Source organism: Nomascus leucogenys, chromosome 5 (genome assembly GCF_006542625.1).
Source record: "Nomascus leucogenys isolate Asia chromosome 5, Asia_NLE_v1, whole genome shotgun sequence".
NCBI classification, from domain to species: Eukaryota; Metazoa; Chordata; class Mammalia; order Primates; family Hylobatidae; genus Nomascus; species Nomascus leucogenys.
Genome location: NC_044385.1, coordinates 18,750,100 through 18,774,587, shown reverse-complemented (window position 1 = coordinate 18,774,587; position 24,488 = coordinate 18,750,100). Strand labels below are relative to the sequence as shown.

At 43.0% G+C, this 24,488-nt stretch overlaps 1 protein-coding gene across 2 annotated transcripts in view; it reads left to right on the top strand.

Moving 5' to 3' along the window:
* The first annotated feature begins 243 nt into the window (after nucleotides 1–243).
* The window catches only part of RAB4A (RAB4A, member RAS oncogene family), a 33,451-nt gene continuing 9,206 nt past the window's right edge, over nucleotides 244–24,488 (top strand). The window contains exons 1-4 of one of the 2 annotated variants that reach the window (XM_030812724.1): nucleotides 244–552; nucleotides 15,061–15,141; nucleotides 17,225–17,339; nucleotides 24,019–24,081. In XM_030812724.1, the coding sequence (XP_030668584.1) occupies nucleotides 522–552; nucleotides 15,061–15,141; nucleotides 17,225–17,339; nucleotides 24,019–24,081 (290 nt within the window). In that variant the 5' untranslated portion in view covers nucleotides 244–521. The remainder of the gene's footprint in view (nucleotides 553–15,060; nucleotides 15,142–17,224; nucleotides 17,340–24,018; nucleotides 24,082–24,488) is intronic. The other variant, XM_030812725.1, reaches the window with a different exon arrangement.

Genomic DNA, 24,488 nt, shown 5'->3' with positions numbered 1-24,488 from the left:
CCCAGTGCGGGCACCTTCCTCCTCTGTCCAGCAACTGGACCCCACTGTCTCCAGCCCTCTGTCACCCCCAAACCTGCCCACCGCCCGCCTCTACCCGACCCTCCCTCAGGGAAATCGGGACTCAGCCCCCAACGCCCCCACCTGCCGCTCTGCCCACCTCGGCGCACACCGCCAGAGGGCCCAACCCGCGCACGTGCTTCCGGCGCGCGCCGAGGTCCCCATGCGCCCCGCCCCGGCCTCCCCGTGCGCACGCGCGAACGCGGCGTGGGCCGAGCCTCGCGTAGCCCATCTCCTCTCCCTCCTCACGGTCGCGGCCGGACTGAGGGTGGAGGGCCCTGCGCCTGCGCGGAGCTGGAGTCCGGCTGGGCCGCAGCCGCTGGGAGACCGGCGGTTGCCGTGGGGACCGGTCGGGCCCCTCCCTCCTCCGGTCCCCCGCCCCAGGTCCTTCCCCACCGAGACGCACCGGCGGACCGCGAGCGAGTGCAGCCGGTGACCCGGCGAGAGGTGGCGCCGCTCCCAAGATGTCGCAGACGGCCATGTCCGAAACCTACGGTACGACGCCCGGGCTGGCGGGGCGCGCGGGTCGGGCCGCGGGGGGCGTCGGCGGCGCGGGGCCGGGCCTGGGCTGCGGGGGTCTTGAGGGTGGCAGTGGCGCCGGCCGGAGCCGGGGGACGGATCTCGGAGGTGTCTGGGCTTGGGACTGGGATGGGGGACACGGGCCGCTGGGGGCTCGGGTGGGGTAGCGGGTGCGCGGGGCGCGGGGGGGGCTGTGCACAGCGCATTGGCGTGATCCGCCTTTTCAAGTTTCCTCTTGCTCTTTCTCTGCTCTTGCACTCTTAGCGCTTTTCCCCTCTCAGTCTAATGTAAATAACTGAAGGTTTGGAAAGCCAGCTTGATGTTCCGTTTCAGCTGCGATATTATCCCCAGCAAGCCGTGTGAAGGGCTTAGGGCGACGCCTGTGTTCCTCAAATACTTCAGTTTGACCTTTCCTGGTTTGGAATTCCTTGCTTTACTTTGGGATTACAGTGAGGAGTTATTGATAGATTAATTCATCTCTTCCTCCGGGGACCTCTTGCTTCGTTTATTTCTCCCTCCCTTTCAGTGTTTTTTAGCCTTTTCTGGGTTGCATTTTGGCTATTTATAAACATGTCTTGTCTCCTTCTTAAGACCGTAAGCACCTTGGAAGCAAAGCCCTGGCTGTTTAATCTTTGTTTCCCTTGCAGCACCCAGACCTAGAGGTGCTTGACAAATACTGCTTTGAATAAGTGAAAGCTTTCCCAGTGCATGTACTGTGTGCTTTTTTTTTTCTCCCCTTCTTTGGCCTTGCGTGGTAAGAATAAACAACTTGTACTAGTATTGTGTCAGAGTTGGATATTAATAGATGTTTACCAGTCCCTAATCACTCTTTCAGATGTATGTATTCTCAGATTAAGACTTTGATTTGGGGTTTTACAGTCCCAGAGAGAGGCTCAAGTTCAAAATTACATACCTCAAGCCAAATTAGTCCTGTCTCCATCTGTCCTGGCATGCTGCTTCCTTCTCTGCAACAAATACTGTGGAATGGCATTAGGGAAGCGGGCACCGTGCTGGGAGGGCTGTAAGTCCTGCAGAAACACAGCAGACACGGCTCTGGTCTCATGGAGCGTCCAGTCTATTGAGGGAATGCAGTATTAATCCAATTGTGATACTAATGAGTGAATAATTAAAAACCAGGCAAGAGTTCTGAAGGAGTGTGGTCCGTGAAAGTGTGTTAGAAAGAAAAGATGATCCAGACAGGGGTGTCAGGGAGGCATTAACCGGCAGCACACAGAACATCTCAGGCCCGTGGTAAGGGCAACTCAAGAAGGGTGTGTTTTGAGCACCACGCTGGAGAGATGGATGAGGAGGCAGAGAGGAGAGGGTCTTGAGGAAGGCGTCAGTTTGTCTTGTAAGAAAAAATGGGAACTTTTGGAAGGGCTTCCATGCTGGGGTCACAGTGCATTTGGTCCACCTTCAGTGAGTGACTCCTGTGACTGGTACTGCCCTGTTCTTGGTGACACAGGGGCATGACATCTGTTCCTAGAAGGCTTAGGAAATCCTCCAGTAAGTCGATGCCTTCATCAGGACAAATGTTTGCAAATGCTTCTGCAAATGGCAGTGGTCTGGTTCTTCCTGTAGAGAACCACAGTCAGAAATGTTGTAAGGAAAACATGCTCTTTAGCAATTTTTGGTTACATCTTTGCGCTTCTTTATTTTCAAGTGCTCTTTAGCCCAGGCTTAGTTTCTTTGACTTGAGTAAAGAGCATGGAGCACTAGGGAAGGGTGGAATGTCCAAATAGGAAAAGCAAGTGGGGGTCGTGAATCAGTAAGAAAGGATTGGAAGAGTTCAGGAGATAGAGCTTTTATGTTTCATTTTTCATATACGCAATGATATCAACTGATAAAATAGAGCATATCTTTGGCATCTCCACTTCAGACACAGTTAACTGAACTTTTGAGCTTCACAGATTGATTACATTCTGGTCATAAGGCTTTGACCATTAGTATTCTTATTTCATGGTAACTTCCAAGTATGTTTTTACTTTGCAACTCTGAATTGAATATTTTCTTCTAATAGAGGAAATTAATTGAAAACTAGTAGAAACAAATAAATAGAAAATGAGGCCAGACTTAATGGCTCATGCCTGTAATCCCAGCACTTTGGAAGGCCAAGGTGGGCGGATCACTTGAGCTCAGGAGTTCGATACCAGGCTGGCCAACATGGCAAAACCCCAGCCCTATTAAAAATACAAAAAATTACCTGGGCACGATGGTACGCTTGTAGTCCCAGCTACTTGGGAGGCTGAGGATAAGAATTGCTTGAACCCAGGACGCGAAGTGTGCAGTGAGTCGAGATTGTGCCACTGCACTCCAGCCTGGGCAACAGAGTGAGACTCTGTCTCAAAAAAAGAAAATGAGTTTTAGAAGGAGCAAGCAGGACAGTTGAAGTTTGCCAAGCTGAAGTAAAAGTCACCCAGAACCAAGTCCTAGGCTGTTACTTTGACTTATCAGTGGCCATATTTATACAGCATTGTTCCTTAAAAGTGAAACAGTCAGGCTCTCTTCTGGACATTTGCCTCTGAGCTGGTGAAGGAATGTTTGCCTAACCTTTAAACTCCTTTGTACTCTGTGCTCATTTGCTCTTCTGTAAAAGGAGGCTCTGTGTAGCTTGACAGAGAGATGAGGAAAAATCAAGGGCCAGTGCATGAAATGTACTGGGTTTTTGTTTTCTTTTTCTTTTCTTTTTTTTTTTTGAGACAGGACCTCACTCTGTCACCCAGGCTGGAGTGCAGTGACACAATCACGGCTCACTGCCGCCTCCACCTCCCCATCTCAAGTGATCCTCCCACTTCAGCCTTCTGAGTAGCTGGGACCACAGGTGCATGCCACCACACCTGGCTAATTTTTTTTTTTTTTTTTTTTTTTATAGAGATGAGGTCTCTCTCTGTTGCTCAGTCTCATCTCAAACTCCTCGGCTCAAGTGATCCTTGTGCCTCCACCTGCCAAAGTGTTGAGATCACAGGCATGAGCCACTGTGCCCTGCTGAAATGTACTGTTAATGAGCTACCTCTCATTAATGTGTTCATTTAATATGCTTTTTAACATATTAAAACAGTATTTCACCTTCCATAGACTGAGTAGCTTTGAACATTTTTGTTGCTTTGAAGTCACCATATGAATACTGTACTTTATGTAATATCGTGAAACAAATTGAAATCTTAGGTTTCAGATGAAACCCTTAATCTGAATATGAAACAAAATTCTACCAAATGTCATTAGATACACTACGTTCTTAAAGACCTGGCCAGTTAGTATGGCTTGGGACTTCCCAAGGAACTCTGCTTCGGCCATCTGAGACCTGGGAGATTACAAATTGGCTGAAAGTAATTTTGATGCTAAGCAGCGATGTTCAGAAAGGAGCTAAAAAGTATACGTAGTGGGAAAATGCCAGAAATTTCTTTTAAAATTAAGTGCTGGGGCAGTTCGAGATTGAGGAAAAATCTAATACAAAATCTCTACATATATTAGAGTTTATGCCGTCTACAATGGGAATAATATATGAAACAGAAGAATACAACTGAAATTGCTGGTTCTATGCTCATTTTTATTAAAATATACTCTTAATGTTTTCATTTTGTGCTTCATTTTCAAAACAACACAGTATTACAGTATTTGCCATATAATTTTGAGAATTATCAGAATATTTTCCTTAAAAATGTATCATTGTAGGCTGTTTGGGTTGAATTGTGTTCCCCAAAATATCTGTTTAAGTCCTAACCCCTAGTACCTGTGAATGTGACCGCATTTGGAAATAAGGTCTTTGCAGATGTACTCAAGTTAAGATGAGGTCATCATACTGAATTATGGTGAGCCCTAATTCAGTGACTAGTGTCCTTATAAGATGAGGGAAACTTAGACACAAATGCATTCAGAGAGAAAGAGATGTGAGGATGGAGGCCAAGATTGGAGGGCTGTATCTACCAGCCAAGGAGTGCCAAGGGATGGCTGGCAACCACCAGAAGCTGGAGAGAGGCAAGGAGGGATCCTTCCCTTGAGCCTTCAGAGAGAGCTTGACCCTGCCAGCACTCTGAATTTGAACGCCTGGCCTCCAGAACTGTGAAACAATAAACTTTTGTTTTAAGCTTCCCAGTTTGTGGTTCTTTGTGATGACAGCCCTAAGAAACTAAAACATAGGCTTTGCTCATCCAAATACGATTCATGGAGAAATTTAGGATGACAAGGCAAGATGGAGTGAAGAAGATATCCTTGGTGAAGGAAATAGCATTTCTTTTCTTTTTTTTTTTTTCTCTTTGAGATAGAGTCTCACACTGTTGCCCAGACTGGAGTGCAGTGTAGCGATCTCGGCTCACTGCAACCTCCACCTCCCGGGTTCAAGCAATTCTCCTGCCTCAGCCTCCCAAGTAACTGGGACTACAGGAGCCCACCACCACACCTAGCTAATTTTTTTTTAATTTTTTTATTTTTAGTAGAGACGGGGTTTCACTATGTTGGTCTGGCTGGTCTCCAAACTCCTGACCTTCATGATCTGCCCTCCTCAGCCTCCCAAAGTGCTGGGATTACAGGCGTGAGCCACCGTGCCCATCTGTAAATAGCATTTCAAAGTCACCTGGTTCCAATAAAGTATGAAATAACTTGCTGTTAGGGAAGTCACCCCAATTGCCCTTTACCTTAATTTCATGAAAGACGGAACAGGTAAACATGTCAACAAAGGAATCCTGTAACACCAAAACAAAGGACATTTCTTCAAGTTGAATAAATATATGATTATACATGTTTGTCATTTTCTTTTTCTCATTCACTGAAAGCTGGTGAACATTTCAAGTACCAAAGTTTGGGAAACATTGCACCAGTGCATATCAAACTAATGTGCATATGAGTCTCCTGGTATGTTAAAATGTAAACACTGACTTTGAGGGTGAGGGGGATCTGCATCTGGCCAGCTCCCAGGCCGTGTAGGTGCTGTTGGTCCAGGGAGGTATGTAATGACTCCATGCTCGAGAACTTTGAAAACATAGTTTTTTGAAAAAACAAAATATTATTCTTTCTCATGGTCATTTGAACTGTAAAGTATTCCAATCCATGCCTATGACTTTACTGCTGATGCTCTGATGACTGTAACATCTATATTTCTGGTCACATCCTTCACTCAAACTACAGATCTCTCTTTTCAGCTACCTAACTACACCTGGGTGGCCTACAGGCATCTGAATGCAATACGTCCCAAACCCAACAAATTACTCACGCCTATACCCCAATCTTCTATTTTTCCTGTGTTTGCCTAGAAGATAAAGTGAGAGTCCATTTTTAATTCTTCCCCATCCTTACTCCTGGATCTATTTGGTTTCAGAGTCTTTTGAGCTGACTTCTTAACATGGTTTAAGTTACTCTTTACCCTGAAAGATGCAAAGGAAAGTTAAATTAGGGCCAGTTTACACGACTAAAAGGTAAGAAAATTGGGTTTCATTCCAGAGTTCTTTGTCTCAGTGAGTTGAGCAGCTGTGCTGACTATCTTACAGCTTGCCACACAGCATCTGTACCACTGCCCCTAGGCAGCTTCCACAGCACCTGGAACCTGGGTTCATGAGGATATGAGAGCCTCCTGGGCCAGGATGGGAGTAGGTTTCCACTTTAGAAGAATTATATATCTATATATAATATAGATATATGTAATATATATAGTGTATATATAAATTATTTACAATTTATATATAATTATTATTTATATTGATATATATATAAATTATTATTATATCAGTGGAAAGTAACAAAGAGTTGGCCTGCTAAGTAACTGGCTTCCTCACATCAGCCTCCTCAGTGCGTGTGATCCCAGTGAAGGGGATCACAAATCCCATTCGGGATCAGGAAAATCAAAGACCCAATCACGAACCTGGACCAGTTGTTGGGGAGTCTGTGCTGCAAATGTTAAATTTACAAGAGTCAAGATTCCGCTGTGCTAACAATGTTTAATTCAGGCTTAGGTAAACCGCGGCTCCCACAGGCACACTGCAGAGTCCCATGATTAGCTTTTGCTGCCTGTTCCACCTCCTTCTTATTCTTCGTGCTGCTCCACAGGTCATGTGCTCCTCTGCTGCCCAAACCTTCCACTTCTCCTAGCCAGCATTTCATCAAGGTTTCCACTGTTCAATTCCTCCCTGACCATTGTACCAAGACTTTTTGTCCTTTAAAGTACATGTCATCTTATATTCTGTCCTCTGCCAGCTCCTCGTTGCTGTTATCTGATGACCCTGGGGATAGTCCTTATTCAACAAGGTCATCTATCATATGGTCTTGCTCTTTGCTCCAACTCCTGACTGATCCTGGGTCACTGCAGTGTCCTTGCAGAGGTCAGTCAACAACTCAACTCCACAGTTCCTTGACTTTAGTCAAGATGAAGTCAGGTCGCCGGGCGCGGTGGCTCACGCTTGTAATCCCAGCACTTTGGGAGGCCGAGGCGGGCGGATCACGAGGTCAGGAGATCGAGACCACGATGAAACCCCGTCTCTACTAAAAATACAAAAAAAAAATTAGCCGGGCGTGGTGGCAGGCACCTGTAGTCCCAGCTACTCAGAGAGGCTGAGGCAGGAGAATGGTGTGAACCCGGGAGGCAGAGCTTGCAGTGAGCCGAGATTGCGCCACTGCACTCCAGCCTGGGCGACAGAGCGAGACTCCGTCTCAAAAAAAAAAAAAAAAAAAAGATGAAGTCAGGTCTCTTCTACCACCTCTTCAGGTACTCACTTCCCTGACTGCTCCCTGGACTTTGTCACCTATCCCATTCTGACCACTCCAACCCCATCCAGTCTTCACTGTAAGAGCTTCAGGCTGCTGGTCCATCTCCTCCCTTTCTTCTTTTTTTTCTGAGACAGAGTCTCACTGCCCAGTCTGGAGTGCAGTGGCACTATCTCAGCTCACTGCAACCTCCACTTCCTAGGTTCAAGTGATTCTCGTGCCTCAGCCTCCTAAGTCGCTGGGATTACAAGCGTGCGCCACCACGCCTGGCTCATTTTTGTATTTTTAGTAGAGACGGGGTTTCACCATGTTGGCCAGGCTGGTCTTGATCTCCTAACCTCAAGTGATCCACCCACCTTGGCCTCCCAAAGTGCTAGGATTACAGGCATGATTCACCGTGCTTGGCCCCTTTCTTCTTTAAAGGCAGTGAGCTGCTCTCTCTTTAGATAAGATACCCATGGCTTTTCCTTCCACCTTGTCCTTCTTTTTCTTTCAACAACACACACTGCACAGCTCTGGCCCTGGCTACCCAGCCATCTGCCTTGCCTGCTGTGCAGACAGAGCTCCTTTTAGATTGAGATCATTGCAGATGTATGGTCTCTGCTTCCAGCTGGGTACTCAGTAGTACTTAGCAATCGTTTTTCTTATCCTGGCCACCTCTCTCTTTCTCCAAATCAGCTATTTTAAACCTTCACACTTCTCCTCAAGCCCATTCTCTCACTCCTAGTAGATGACCACCAGTAGATGTAAGGAAAAGATGCCATGTCTGCAAACTTGCTTACCTCATCCTTAACCCTTTCCATGTCGTCTCAGAAGAAGGTCTCTCTTGTCTAAAACTAACCCCAGCCTCCTACTTTGGACCCCATCTCTAAAGCTTCAGGTCCCCACTTCACCCATCATGTCTGTTCCCCTCCTTTCCCTTTCCACTGGTAGCTTCCTGACTTTGCGCCTTCCTCCTTTAACCACCTCTGTCTCTCCTTTCCCTCACAGCTAAGCTGCTTGTAAGAGCTGTCAGTACTTTTTGTCAACAATGTCTTACTTCCTTCATTCTTCAACTGACTGTAATTAGGATTTTGCCCCCACCTGAAGTCATGCTGGTTTCACCAGGGATGCTGATGATCAGTCAGTGGACACTTGGCAGCCTTTATCTTACTTAGCTTCTCTTTTCATATTCGGCCCTTACAAGAACTGCTTCCGCAAATCTCCACTGTGTTGGCTTACGGGTATTTTCAACTTAATCTCTGAATTGGCAACTTATTATTTTGCCTTAAAGCCCATTCCTTCTCAGAACCTTCAGCATCTCTTATCTCAGTTTTCGTAATCACAGACCCTAAGCCTTTAAATTCCTAAAGAAGGAAACCTTTAAATGACTCCATTCTACCCAAATTCCAGTGCTATACCACAGCACTTAGCCTCTTCTGCCAGGAAGTAAGACACATGAAATGCATCATACAGTCAGAGGCCATGCATCCGTGCTTCCTTTCTGACATTTGGAAATCTTGAAAGCAAGACCATTGCTTGGGGAAAAAACTAGGAAGACAGAGGTCATCGTGTCTGCTGAATATGGCTTAATTTTCTTGAACACTCAAGGTCATCATTGACTATCGACTGCTGCACAGAATGTGCTGTGCTATTACGGTCACTTTCTAGCTCATCCCCTGCTGTCCCCATCTGCCTTTGTGCCTGTAGTTCACAGTCCTACTTTAGTATATACCTTTGATCTGCTGCGGTTTGGGGCATTAGGTAATAGAGGCTGCTTGAAGTGAATGTAAAACAAGTTAGTCAATTCCAAATGAGGTGTCTCCTGTAGAGTTAATCTTTTTTGGCTTATGTTTGCTATTTCAGTGGCTAGGAGGCCACTTTTTCCTGGTCTTTATTTTGTCTGTGTTCCTGAATGGGTGACATTTGCCCAAGATTGAATTCTAATTATTTGATACCTTTTCTATTATCTCATTTGACATTTCTCATATGAAAAGTTAAAAGTACATTAGTAAGATGTATCTGTTTTAGATTTTCTGTTTTGGGGTATCGTCTTTCCCTTCAATCTTAATTCATTCTGGATGAAGCCCTTATCAGGTGAATGTAATTATCATAAACTGAATGAGAAGAATTTATTGTGAGTTTGAGCCCTTAAGTTAACGTTCACTATAATAAACACCAACTCTAATTTAAGCGGGCACAATTATTTAACCAGTTCACATTTAGTTATCTTATATAACCTACATAGGCATTTTCCCTTCATTAATTACTCTGTAATACGGCTATTCACCTGTTCCTGTTAAGCCTTTCTATAGTTGTTAAGCACTATACACTTAACATATAAAACATACACATGGTATGCTATATATATGTCATCCGCTGTTAAGGAAAAAGAAAAAACCACAGATTAAAAATACAAAATGAACCCATAAAACTAGCACAGACTCTGCCATATTCTGATATGGAGTCATGATGAGTAAGATCATCATTGCTGCAAACCAGCAAACATTGAACACTCTGAGAGAACATGATGCATTCCTGCCAGAATGATTTCTGTGAGATCCAGGTAATTCAGCACTAGCTGAAACCCCTCATGAAGTTGGATTCTCATCATCTACCAAGGAATAATTCATTGTCTCCTTATAGTTTTATCTATGTTATCCAAATACATGTATCACCACACAGAAAAAGAATTGATGCACAACTCAGCTGCTTATCTGCTGCTCGTTCCTTCTGGTATTGTTTCCTTCTTGAATCCTTTGCTAGTTCTTCCAGTTTGGGGACTGTGCATAGTAAACTTACAGAGTCATTGTCTGATAATATCACCTATTTTTTTTTTCAGTTAAGCTTTCTATTTTGAGATCATTGTAGATTCATATAGTTTTAAGAAAAAATACGGAGTTCTCATGCACCGTTTTCCTAGTTTTCTCCAATGGGAAAAACTTATAAAACTATTGCAGAATATCACAACTAGGATATTGATGTTGACACAGATACAGGACACTTCCGTCACCATAAAGATCTCTCCTGTTGCCCTTTTATAGGCACAGACCTCCTTCCTATAACCACATTTGCCTTAGCCTTTGGCAACCACAAATCTATTCTCCATTTCTATGATTTCATCATTTTAAGAATGTTATATAAATGGAATCTTGCAGTTGCAATTTTTTGGGATTGACTTTTTCATTCAGTATAAGTCTGTGGAAATACATCCAGGTTATTGTATGTATTGACAGTTTAATTCTTGTTATTGCTGAGTAGCATTCCTTGTTATGAGTGTACCAAAGATTGTCTAACAATTTACCTGTTAAAGAACATCTGGGTTGTTTCCAATTTGGGGCTATACCAATACAACTGCCATAAACATTCATATACAGGGTTTTATATGACTCAAAGTCTTCATTTCTCCAAGATGAATGTCTAGGAGTGCAGTTGCTGAGTCATATGGTAGTTAAATGTTTAGTTTTATAAGAAACTGCCAACCATACTGTTAACATTTTACTTAATGTTAAAATCTCGAGCTCTAATGTTTGTCTGTTTGTCCTTTTAATTCTGTTAGTTTTTGCTTGACATATTTTACAGCTGTTTGGCATATACACGTTCAAGATACCTATATCTTATTGGTGGGTTTACCCTTATGTATTAATAGTTATGTAATGGCCCTTTCTGTCTCTGGTTATTTTCTTTGTTCTGAAGTCTATTTTATCTGATATTAATACAGCCAGCCCTGTTTTTCTTTGATTAATGTTTGTATGATACATCCTTTTCCATTCTTTCAGCAGCCCATATCATTATAACTGAAGCGAGTTTCTTGTAGACGGCGTATGATTAGCTCATGCTTTTTAAGTCAGTCTTCCAATCTTTGTCATTTAATTGGTGTATTTATTCCATTTACATTTAATGTAATCATTGATATTGTATGACTTAGGTTTGCCATTTTATTTCTCAGTTTTCTTTTCCAGCCTGCCTTGACTGACGATTTTTAAAGAATTCTGTTTGATTTACCAAGAGTGTTTTGGAATGTATCTCTGCTTATAGCTTTTTCAGTGGTCACTCTATGTCTTACTTTATATATACATAACTTATCATAGTTATATATATATCATAGTTTACTGTTGTCATCTTTTTATCCTGTCTTGTTTTAATTGTCTTAAATATTTCCTTTACACGTTTTAGAATCATATAGATAATACTGTTTTTCTTAAACAGTTTAACATAATGAAGAAAACTCAAGATAAGAAGGAAAGCCTATTGTATTTGCCCATATTTTTGCTTTCCATGTTCTTTCTTCCACTCTGATGTTCCAAGATTCCTTCTTTTATCATTTTCTTCCTGTTTAGAGAAATTCCTTTAGCTATTCTTTTGCAGGTAGATTTCCTGGTGATAAATTCTGTTAATTTTTTTTTAAATCAGAGAATGTCTTCATTTACCCTTTATTCCAGAAAAATAGTTTCACAGGACATAGGGTTCTGGGTTGAAAGATTTTCTTTCTTTGAGCACTTGAAAAATACAGTCACTCTCTTATGGCCTCCCTGGCTTCAGATGAGAAATCTGCTGTTACTTGAATTGTATTTCCCTTGTAGATATGGTATCATTTTTCTCTGGCTACCTTTAAGACTTTTTATTTGTCTTCAGTTTTCAGAAGTTTAATTATGATGTATCTTGTCATGGACTTCTTTGAGTTTATCCTGTTTAGGTTCATTCAGCTTTTCAGATCTGTAGATTTATGTCTCTCACCAAATTTAAGTTTTCAGTGCTATTTCTTAGAGTGCTTTTTTCAACAACTTTCTCTTTGTCCTCTGCTTCCAGGACTCCAGTGACATGAATGTTAGATCTTTTTCATTGTCCCCAGGTCCTTGAGGCTCTGTTTATTTATTTCAACCTTTTATTCTTTGTTGTTCAGATTGGATACTTTATCATTTTGTCATCTAGTTCACTGATTCTTTCCTGTCACTTACATTCTGCTGTCAAGCCCATCCACTGAACTTTTATTTTGGTAGTTTTATTTTTCAGTTTTAAAATTTCTGTTTGGTTCTTCTGTGTATCTTCTAGTTCTTTGCTGAGATTTCTAGTTCTTTGCTGACGATTTCTAATTTTTTCATTTGTTTCAAGCATTGTGTTACGTGTTGGAACATTTTTATGACGACTGCTTTAAAATCTTTGTCAGATAATTCTAACGTTTGTCATCTTGACATAGGAATATGTCTATTATCTTTTTTCTTTCAGTTTGAGGTCTTCCTGGTTCTTGGTATGATGAGGAGTTTTCAACTGAAACCTGGATATTTTTATATTATGTTATAGGACCTTAGATCTTTATTTAAATCTTTTAATTGTCTTCCTCTCTTGGACACTACCTTATCACTGCCATCATGTCTAGATTCTGGAGTCTAGAAGTTCAGATTCCCCACTTGCTTCCGTTGACACATGAGAGGAATTAATCTAGTTACTGTTGGGTAAGGATTAGAATGTTCTCATCCCTCTTTCCCTGGTGACCTCCACTGACACTGTGGCAGGGGCACAGAAGAGCTCATTACCCAGCCAGCAGAGATGAAAGCCCAGCTCCCTACTTGGTCTTCTCTGACACCATCTTTGTGGGGATATTGATATGCCTGGTTGTAGCCTTGCAAGGGTGGAAGTTTAGGCTCCCCATTCGGCCTTTGCTGGCATGGATACAGGTTGGAGCATAGTTTTTGCTGTGGTGCTTGGCTAGAATAAAGTCATTATTGTGTAAGAGTTTTCCTCTCTCTTGCTTGGCTGCCCCTTTTTTGGTCCCATGGCTACAGAGAGCAGGCTTCTGCCAGGACTTTTTTTGTCTGCATCGATTGGGATTTCTGGGTTGCCAGCTTGTTCTGCTCCAAGCCTAGGATATAAGAGGCAAAAAGAACCCAGGAAACTTCCTTCCAAATCATTCCTTGGGCCCTGAAATCCCTGGTACACTGGCCTTCTTTTGCTCCACTCTTTCAGAGTCTTTTTTTTTTTTTTTTTTTTTTTTTTTTGAGACGGAGTTTCATTCTTGCTGCCCAGGCTGGAGTGCAGTGGCACGATCTTGCTTCACTGCAACCTCTGCCTCCCAGGTTCAAGCGGTTCTCCTGCCTCAGCCTCCTGAGTAGCTGGGATTACAGGTGCTCGCCACCACACCTGGCTAGTTTTTTTATTATTATTATTTTTAATAGAGACAGAGTTTCATCATGTTGGCCAAGCTGGTCTCAAACTCCTGACCTCAAGATGATCCACCTACGTTGGCCTCCCAAAGTATAGGGATTACAGGCGTGAGCCACTGCACCCGGCCTCAGAGTCTTTTATATTTCTTTTCTAGGGTGGCTTTTTTTTGTTGTTGTTGTTTTTGTTTTTTTGTTTTTTTGTTTTTCTTTTGGACGGAGTTTTGTTCTGTTGCCCAGGCTGGAGTGCAATGGTGTGATCTTGGCCCATTGCAACCTCCACTTCCCAGGTTCCAGCGATTCTTCTGCCTCAGCCCCCTGCGTAGCTGGGATTACAGGCACCCACCACCACGCCTGGCTCATTTTTGTATTTTTAGTAGAGATGGGGGTTTGCCGTTGGCCAGGCTGGTCTTGAACTCCTGGGCTCAAACAATCCTCCCTCCTTAACCTCCCAAAGTACTAGTATTACATCTGTGAGCCAACACGCTCAGCCTGGAACTTCTTAATGCTAACAAAATTCTAATAGCATTATTTTTAGTTTGATTGCCTATAACCATGTGAATATTATGAGAGGTTGAATAGGCTTCATCTCTCAGTGGTGATTAACATAGCTCTTAAGAAACAGGTGACAGAGCTAGGCCAAGCATCAGTAAAGGAACATACTCTTGGAGCTTAATTGAGGAGGGAGTGCTTGGTCTGATCTGGAAAAGAGTGTGGAGGTGACACTTTCAAAGGTACAAACAGGGGAGCCAAGAATACAGAGCAGAGCCTTTGAGGCCACAGAAGGAGTCAGGCAGCAGTGGGGATTAGCAGTGGTGGGTCAGGAGCAAGGGTAAGGAGTGGACTTAGCAGCTGAGTGAAACGGGGAGGGAGTTGGTGTTCTGGTACTCCGGAGCTCCTAAGCTCCTAAGCTATGCAGAACTACAGTTCTTTGGTAACAGAAAAAACAAAGTGAATTAATATGGGTAATATGAAGTTACTGGTACTACATCGTGCTAATTAACAGTTTCCATTTGGAAATCCTTTATCTCCATTTTATAAAAAATAATATCCTAAATTAAATATATTACTATGTGTAAAGAAGAAATTATTCAGTTTGTCATTGAATCAGACAAATTTCACACTTGAAGTGCTGACCTAAACTTGGCTTATGCCGTTACAAATTACAGATGGAAAAGAAGCAAGACCACGTAAATCTGCAGGTGCAGACAAAACTTACTTTTTTCCTTTTCCCTTTTCCCCTGCTTTTTAAAAAAAAGAAGTAGAGTCTTCAAAGTCTACCAGGCTTATTCTTTTGTACAGAAAACACTTGAAATTTCTAAGTTTGCTGCCAACTGAATATGCGTATTTGAATAGTGGCTAGCAAAGGGACAAGTTTCATTCATTCCAAGAGTAGTTTTCAAACTTTCAGCTTGCAAAGTAATTATTCAAAGAGTATGGTTTGGAAAACCACTGAATTAACATGTCAACCAAATATCTAAAATCCTTAAATGTGAAAAGGTAAGTCAACATGTGTATTGTCATTTCACAAGATACTCAGTTACCTCCTTTTCCTGTTATATTAACAACTAAGATACTAAATTTTATGATCATGATCTAAGAAGAAATTCACAGCACCATTTTGAAGTTATTTTCACAGTCTCTTTTTATCTTTCAGATTTTTTGTTTAAGTTCTTGGTTATTGGAAATGCAGGAACTGGCAAATCTTGCTTACTTCATCAGTTTATTGAAAAAAAATGTAAGTGTCATCAAATAGTCATTCTTCTGTGCATGTCTTCTGAGAGCCCTCTCTTGCTCAGATTTGTTTACAGTAAAACTTAAACTTTTTCAGCGGAAAAAAGTAATAGTTTGAAAGTATTTTGAAGGGTTATGTTATTAAACTTTGGGTGATGTGATTTTTTATTAAGTTAGCATTTCAATTTAACAATGGTTCAATATATGGTTACTTATACTGTACGTTTTCCAGATGCTGAGAGATCATATAGTGACACTGAAGATAGCAGAGGGGTTCTCTGGCAGGAATCCCATTTCCTGACAGAGCGGCCAGAGAAGCTCTAGGCATACATTTCAGATAAAATAACAACATTTGGTCCTGATAGTGGGCTTGTATTGTAGTTAAGGCAGTTGCTGTCATCAACTCTGTTTTATAGGCCAGGAGCAGATCTCTTGACCAAACAGCCCATCTTTTACCATCGACCTTCACTGTTTTGATAAAGGAGGTTGAATTTTTTATTTCAAACTGTGTGAGACCTTGGAAGGCTGTAGAAGACTGTAGGTTTGAAAGGCCCTTAAAATAAAAAATGCTTTTATAATAATGGAAAGAATTGTGGAGAAAGACCTGTCTAGTTAGTGGCAGGTGGGTGAAGGCTCAAAAAGAGAATGTCTTATTTAATTAAGTGCATCTTAAGAAAGTATACATGAGACATGGTAGGTGGTGGGTAAAAAGGAGAAGGAGCCATTTGGGGGTGTCTTGGCAGAAGGCTTTGAAGAATAATAAAATCCTAGAAATTTACTCTGCTACTTCCATTTTCATCAACCAATAGCTTGTTGGAGCCTATTTGTTTAGTGACATGGACCCAGTGTGGCTTAGTCACAGAACCGGTCCTTACTGAATTTAACAAGTATTCATTCACTGGATAGTTTATGTACAAGTTGCCAAGACTTTGCATGGTAGAGTCTTAGAAAAGAATACCCAGAGGGTACTGGGCCAAGTACCCAGCTTATGTAATCGTTCTGTCCTCCTCAGAGAACTCCCCTGCATGGTCCTCCCCACAACTCCTCACAACAGTGATGAAGGGAAGGTCTCTCTTTGTAACCAGGATGCCCCTGGCCTTTAGTTACTGTTTTTTGAGGGATTTTACTCTGCATTTTTCCTGGTAGTTTACTCCTAATGGAATTTCCCTACTAGTTCTATACTGTCTGGGCATGAAACAGACTAGCATAGTCACTGTAACCATTTATCTACCCTCTGCCCTGTAAATAATAAATCCAGTTGCCAAGTGTCATCCCTGATCTCGAAACAATTAAATTTTGTTCTGCAGTTACAAAATATAAACTAGCCAATGGACTGTATAGCCGTGATATTCAATTTTAGCTTATCTGTTCATCATCACAGAAATGTTCTTTCATAGGCAGTGTATTCCCACTGGGTTTAGCAAAATACTTATTTTGCCTGTCTCCTGCCCATTCAAATAGTACTAATTTCTCCAACAAATTCATCCCAAATCATTTCCATAGAAAACTATGATTAATGAAAACCCAAACACCTGTAGTTTGCATGGGGTTTTGTTTTGGAGTTTGTTGGAGGGTGTTTTTTCTTTGGTTCAATTTTTTTCCTCCTTTTCCCTTTTCTCTGCTTTTCCTTCCACTCACTGTTATTTCTTTAGAATATTTAACCATTCAAATACAGTAGTTGAAACTGTCTCCACCTCATTACTTACTGAGTTCCACACCTGTCACTGGGCATTACACCCTTCAGAATGGTACCCTGGTATGTCAGCAGTCACCATCTGTGAGCATCTTAACAGTGCACAGTTGGATGTGGTTCAGATATGGCAGGGCTACCTTCAGGCATAGGTTTTTAAATGTATGATTTGTTTGGGGGTTTTGAGAAAAATCTTTATGTCTCTTTGAGAATAGGGGCTGTGTGTATTATCTTTAAAACTAAATGCATCTTCTCAGTGGGATGTTGGAGAAATGAATGGCTAGAGTAATGTCCATTCCCCATTGATGTAACTCTTGGTTTTAGTGTCACTTATTTAAATCTATAAGCCTGTTAATGTTCTAAAATTAAATATGCTGTTCTTGTTTTTCTTTTTTAGTCAAAGATGACTCAAATCATACAATAGGAGTGGAATTTGGTTCAAAGATAATAAATGTTGGTGGTAAATATGTAAAGTTACAAATATGGGATACAGCAGGACAAGAACGATTCAGGTAGCTTTTCTCTAACTTAATAAAAATATTTGAAAATTTGATTTAAAATAATTGATGATATTGTCTCAATATATAAGGTCTCACTCCCTTCCCAACACACACCTTCCTTGTCCTAATCTCAGAAACTTCATTTTTGGAAACTTTGATTGACAAGACAGCTAAAATTCAGGTTAGCTCTCTGCAGCATGGATTACTAAAGAATACAGGAGGATATCCGGGCAGCCACATTATAATTCGGAGGCTGACCCATTGTCAGGAGGATGTGGCACTGTGTATTGTACAGTATGTTTCTAGATTCAAATCAAAGCACAAGCTTGTTTTTCTGTGTTCCTTTTTTAAAGAAGAACTTTTTAAAACCTCTTGTGAGGATTTGTTTTGTTTTACATTAACTAGAGCATGTTCTGATGTTTGATACACACTCCACAAAATATTCTCTTCACACTTTTATTACAATAGGGTCATAACTGAGGCTCAGAATGACTTCAGTCACTGCAAATGAGGTTACATGTTTAGTATTCTGTAACTACTAAAGCAAGAAAATAGATTAATATTTTAGTTGTGTTTTTTGCACAGATGCACAAAGTCAGAACTGATATTCATAGTTTTATAATTCAGTGAAATAAAATCCACCCCATTTGTAAACATTTCACTTGAAGTTGAGTATATGTCGTATATTAAATAATTGAAGTTTGGCTGGGCACAGTGGCTCATGCCTGTAATCCCAGCACTTTGGGAGGCCGAGGCAGACCTCCTCACCTGAGGTCAGGAGTTCAAGACCAGCCTGGCCAACATGGTGTAACCCCTTCTCTACTAAAAATAAAAAAATTAGCCGGGCGTGGTGGCAGGTGCCTGTAATCCCAGCTACTCTGGAGGCTGAGGCAGGAAAATCGCTTGAACCCAGGAGGTGGAGGTTGCAGTGAGCTGAGATCATGCTATTGTACTCCAGCCTGGGCAACAAGAGCAAAACTCCGTCTCAAAAATTAATTAAGTAATTGAAGTTCAATAATTGCTTCAAAAATACCATAACCACCTTTAGTCACCATCATTTTTCTGGAAGCATTGATTAAACATGGTGGATTCAATTAGACATTTATGTCTTTTCCCTCTCAGAACCCCACTGAAATATCTATTAAGTAACTGAAATTGAATTAACTCAAAAAGGCCAAGATTGAGTGAGTGCACAATTATGATTGAGAGATTTCCAAAAAAATCTTAAAGATAGGAAGTAGATGGTGCTCTGACAGCAGAAGGAGCTTCACCTTAAGTGCTGTAATGGGGGAAGCCATTTCTTCCTCCAGAGTCCCAGAAAAGGTCAGGATTTGGAAGCATCAGGTTCTACAGGAGGTAGAGGTTACAGAGGTTCATGTTTACACACGAAATAAGAGGTTCAGTCTTTTACATTGAAATGGGGTCTAGACTCAAGGTCATAAGGCCTACCTGAAGGCATGGGGTCAGGCCTGAAAAGAGGGAAAGTAAGTGAAAATGAAAGCCTCTGGCCCCCAACCCACCTCCCCTACCTCTTCCCTGGTTGCTGGCAGCCAGGTGTGTATGTCCCACATGGGAGAAAGGAGCCTTCTCTGCAGAAAAATGAATAGTCAGAAAGGAAAGGCTTGAAGGTACTGACATTTTGCTTTCCCAGTGAAGCAGCCCAATCTCTATCCAGTCATCTGACAGTGAAAGCCTCCAAGCCTACCTGCTACCACACTTAAAGAGCTTCTTTTAGACTTTTTCATTCCTTGCTCTTAATGATCAGGCAGAATTTTGAAGAAAGTTTCTATAGCAAAAGAGAGAGCTCAAAGTAAAGAAGCTGGAACTTTGAGGGAATAAGAAAAACCCACTAAAACCACAGTATCCTTAGGAAGAAGAGCAGAGATTGCATTGAAGTATGTAATAGAAACAAAGTCACACTTAAAAAGAGCAATCAGAATAATATGTTAAGTAAACTCATGGTGAAAAATGGGAGAGATGACATAAAGAATCATCCAGAATTAATCCAGAAGATGCAATGCCTGACTATTAGGAGTTCCAGAAGAGAGAAGAGCAGAGAGAACGATAGAAGAAAATGCTTCACTGAAGGAATGAGATTCCAGATTAATTGGCCCACCTAAAATAAAACATAGTAAGGAAAAAGTCCAGACCAGAGCATGTCATGTGAAATTTCAGAACACCACAGATGAAGTAAAGAAGACCAGAAAGGTTCCAAGAGGGAAAAAGCAGCCACATATAAAGTGTGAAAAATGGAATTGCTTTAGACCCTTCCACAGCAACATTGGAAGCTAAAAGAAATGGAAGCATTGCTTTCAAAACTCAGGGTGAAATAATTCTTCAACCTAAAATTCTAAACTTAGCCGAACCGTAAGTGTGTAAGTAAAGGCTGAATACCAACAGATTTGCAAGAATGAGGAAGAAGCCAAGATTATCTTTCTTAGAGACTTCTTAGAAATGTACTTTCTTAGAAAATTTAGGAGGATATACTTCACCAGGGCAAGGGCATGAACCCAGAAAGAGGAAAATGAAGCCAGCAGGAAGATCCAGCTCAGAATGGCACAGGTCTAGAGGGACGGTGAGGGAAGACTAAGACAGCAGTCAGTATGTGATGGCACTGCCCTTCCAGGAGGACCAGGGGAACAAGTGAGGGGCTCTGTAAGTGAGCTCATGACTGTCAGAGCGGGGAAGAAACAGCTCTGAAATTCACAGTTTCCTAAACCTTTTGTAGAAATGAGAAGGAAGAAACTGTAAGATCATGAGTGTAAGGGTTTTTGAGTTTTCTGTTGGTTTCCCCTGTGCCCAGAATAGTGTCTAGCACACAGGGGCGCAGTATGTGCTCTTTTAATGACTTAAAGGAAACCCAGTTACCAGAAAGAGAGAACTCAACTCGCTTTTGGATAGTAGGGCTCCCAGAGAGGAGTGAGGCAGGAGATGGCTGTGTTTAATTTAGAGGCTTTTTGTAACATTTCACTTTAAAACTATCCACATGTATTATATTGGTTAAATTACTTTTGTAAGAAAATTTAACACCTCAAAGTAGTACACTTAAATGTGTAAATTTGTATACTTGAGTAATTTGTATAAGAAACCATTTGTCAAAAGACGGTGTTGTAAAATAAATTTGAAAGTAAAATTATAAGAAACCATTTGTCAAAAGACGGTGTTGTAAAATAAATTTGAAAGTAAAATTTTAAGAAGTAGATGTGATACAGCTTATCTTGAAGAGAACTCGTAGTTCCCTCTTCCTCTAGAAGCTAGGTGCCTGCTGAGCAAGAATAGAAAGGCGCTGCCTCTTAATAGATGTGAACAAGCAAGGCCTTTCCCCCTGCCCTAGGAGGCTGTGGGGTGAAGAGCAAACAGTCCACTCTGTACCTCTACCTGCTGCCAGTCCTTAAAGCGTGTGCCTCTCTTGGTAACAGTCTCAAGGCAGAGAGGAAAAGCTTCAAGCTACATGAAGACCTTGAAGCTTCCTAAGAGCTAAAAAGTACATTTAAAAGTAGCTCTTCTTTTCCAAGGAGCAAAGTAATAATTAGTAATTTTGTTTGTTTGTTTGTTGCAAGCTCCACAGGTTGCTTTGTTCTCCAAGGACAGTTCATTTCTGTGGTGTCTTTTTTTTTTTTCTGACATCAAGTCTATGGGATTTTTCTTCACACCAGCCAGTCGGATTCTCTGACACCAGCTGGGTGTCCAACACTTCAATTCACTTTTGACACTACCCAGAGTTAATGGAGACCCTCCAGGCTAAGGGCTTAGTCTCCTAGACTGCCACCCCCGCTTCAGAGGCCAGTCACAACTGGAGTGCCCAGGCTTCCTGCACTTCTTGGTCAACTACAGATCTGGCAGTTCCCACGCCCTCCATCCCTCACATCCCTGTCAGGTTGGAGAATTTGTTAGAATGATTCACACAACTCAGGAAAAACATTTTTCCTGGCATTTACTGGTTTGTTAGATAGGTGTCAATTCAGGCACAGCCCAGTGGAGGAGATGCTCAGGAGGACGAGGTGTGGGGATGGGCCACCTCCCAGCACCTCCGTGCCACCACCAGCCCAGGAGCTCTCTGAACCCCATTCTTTTGTTTTTTTTGTAGAGGTTTTATTACAAAGGCACGATTGATTAAGACATTATCCATTGATGATTGACTCAATCTCCAGCTCCTCTTTCCTCCCCAGAGGGCTGAGGCGAGGCTATAAGTTCCAGCACTCTCCTCACACGGCGAGGGCTCCCACGGCCACAGCCCTGATCCCAAGGCTCTCTAGCCTGCTACTCTTCCCACAGTTATCTCCTTGGCTTACAAAAGACACCTTTATCACTAAGGAAATCACAGGGGTTTGGGCCTCTGTGCCAGGAACCTGGGACGAAGACCAAATATGTTTTTTTTTTTTAATTAGGCCACAGTTAAGTTCTGGGAATGTCTAGCTAGCAGTGGTCCAGGCCCTGTGCTAGGCACCGGGATCCTCTGGTAAGTGAGACAGCAGAGCCCTGCCCCGTGGAGGGGAGGCAGGCAGCCAACACAGAGACAGAAACAGAAAGACCATCCCACCAAGTCGGATGGTGCCACCCAGGAGACAGCGCGCTGAGATAGACAGAGGGGGTCCACTGGATGGGGGTGCTTGGGCAACATTGCTGAGGAGATAGTGTTAATGAGACCCAAGGGACAAGGAAAGCCAGTGGTGTGACGAGCCCAGACGGGAGTGGTGGGCTGGGAGCAGGGAAGAGAATGGGGCCAAAGGGCCAGGTGCAGTGAGGGGGATGTCCTGTCTTGGGCCTTCATGAGTTGGGCTGCTTTGAAGAATGGACTGTGGGCCACACATGGCAGCAGGGACAGCAGTGTGGGCAGACACAGGATTTGTGTAGTGTAGGAGACTGGACTAGGCTGGCGGAGTGAATGTGGAGGTGCACAGAAATTGAGGATGAATGTGGAGCTGATTTGCTTTAGAAACGGTGCGTGGTGATGCCTCTTCCTAGGCCAGGACGGGCCTGGAGGGTGGGCCCAAAAACAGTTCTGCTGTGCAGATGTTAAGTTTGACATGTTTATCAAGCAGTCTCATGGAGATACGGAGGCAGCACTTGGATCTTAGCTGGAGAAAAAATTTGAGTCAAATGTTAAGAGAGCCCAGGATCCAGCTCTGGGGAATCGCAATCCCAGCAGGGCAGATTCAGAAGAATGACCAGAGCCAGAGAAGTGGCTGGTGAGGGGGAGGAAGACTAGCAGAGTGCAGGGCGCAGAGCCTGCGCGAGTGAGTGAGAACAGAAATGCCCACGCCAGCTTCGGATGCACAGAGGGTGGGGACCTTGACAGGCTTTTGGGGAGTAGCAGAGTTGGACACCAGGTTGGGGGTGAAGAAGAAGAAGCTGCAGGTAAAGACAGCTCTTTCAGAAAGTTGGATGTGGGGCCAGGTGTGGTGGCTCACGCCTATAATCCCAGCACTTTGGGAGGCCGAGGCGGGTGGATCATCTGAGGTCAAGAGTTCAAGACCAGCCTGGCTAACATGCGAAACCCCATCTGTACTAAAAGTACAAAAATTAGCCGGGCGTGGTGGCAGGTGCAGCTCCTCAGGAGGCTGAGGCAGGAGAATTGCTTGAACCTGGGAGGCAGAGGTTGCAGAGAGCCGAGATCGCACCATTGCACTCTAGCCTGGGTAACAAGAGCGAAACTCTGTCTCAAAAAAGAAAGTTGGATGTGGAGAAGAGCAGACAGTGGGACAGTAGCTGAAAAGATTGTGCAGCATATTTCTGTTTTGTGTTTTAAGATGGGTGGTACCAGAGCCAATTTATTTTTATTTTGCTAATAGGAAAAATCCTGAACTCCTGGCTTTTTTTTTTTTTTTTTTTTTTCTGTTGCCCGGGCTGGAGTGCAGTGGCATGATCATAGCTCACCATCACCTCGAACTCTTGGGCTCAAGCAGTCCTTCTGTCTCAGCCTCCTGAGTAGCTGGGATTACAGATGTGCACTGCCATGCCTGGCTAAGTTTTTGTAGAGACAGGGTCTCTCTCTCTTACCCAGGCTGGTCTCAAACTCCTGGCCTCAAGCAGTGCTCCCTCCTGGGCCTCCTAAAGTGCTGGGATTATAGGTGTCCAGCCACTAATGGGAAAGATCTCACAAAGAGGGAGAGATTGACAACGTAGGGGAAAACGTGTATGACCGAAAGACGCCTTCTTGAATGTGAGAGTGGGTATGACATGCTAGGACACTCAGTTTTCCTATAGTAATGGAACAGGGATGCAGGTGGGTGCAGGGCCATGGTGACTATGGATTCCTGTGGTGACTATGGATTCCACCGCCCCAAGAGGTGGCGAGAACTGGAAGAGGTGGAGAAAGTTGTGCCAGGGAGTGGGGTAGATGAGGAGCCCACAGAGAAGTGAGTGGATTGCTGAGCCCCTTAGTTTCCATCTAGGGGGTGGTGCTGGCTTCTGCCTGCAGACAGCTCACCCTGCTAGGAGTTCTCAAAGGAGACATCCATCAGAGAGCTGCATCCACTGTAGGGAATCTCCTACTTGCCACGATGATGTGATTTCAGACAGAATAACCCCTCACATGTATGTTCAGATATCTTTGAATCATTTCTCTTTTAAACCAGTGTCTGTCCCTGTGTTGTGGTTTACAAAGCAAGCATGGGTGTTTTTCATGGGAAGGTGGGATACAGTAAAGGGTCTCAATTGGTTGAAAGTAAAACCAGTATGATTCTTCCAGGTCCGTGACGAGAAGTTATTACCGAGGCGCAGCCGGGGCTCTCCTCGTCTATGATATCACCAGGTAATGCCAGCTCCCTGTGGTGAAGGAGGCTGCTCAGTGCCCTGCAGCCCAAAGGCTGGTCTTGGCAAGGTGCCCTCCGTGCAGTGTGTGCTTTGTGTGTCCAGGGACGGTGGTGTGGCTGGCATCCAGGAAGCCCCTTAGCCCTTCCATCTGGGGTCTCAGAGGTCTTTGAACGAGCCCCTACCACTGCTTTCCCATGCAGAGAAATGTGTAAGGTTTTAGGTGGATAAAGCAATCCACCCTATTACATTGCATTTCTTGACATGATGCTTGGACACTTTCCTTAAGGTTCACAAAGCTTTATGTATGGAAAGTTATTAGAAGCGAGTTGAGAGAGGGTGAGGACACAGACTCTGGGCTGAGATTGCTGGGTTCAAATCCCAGTTGCAGTCACTACCTGGGTGACC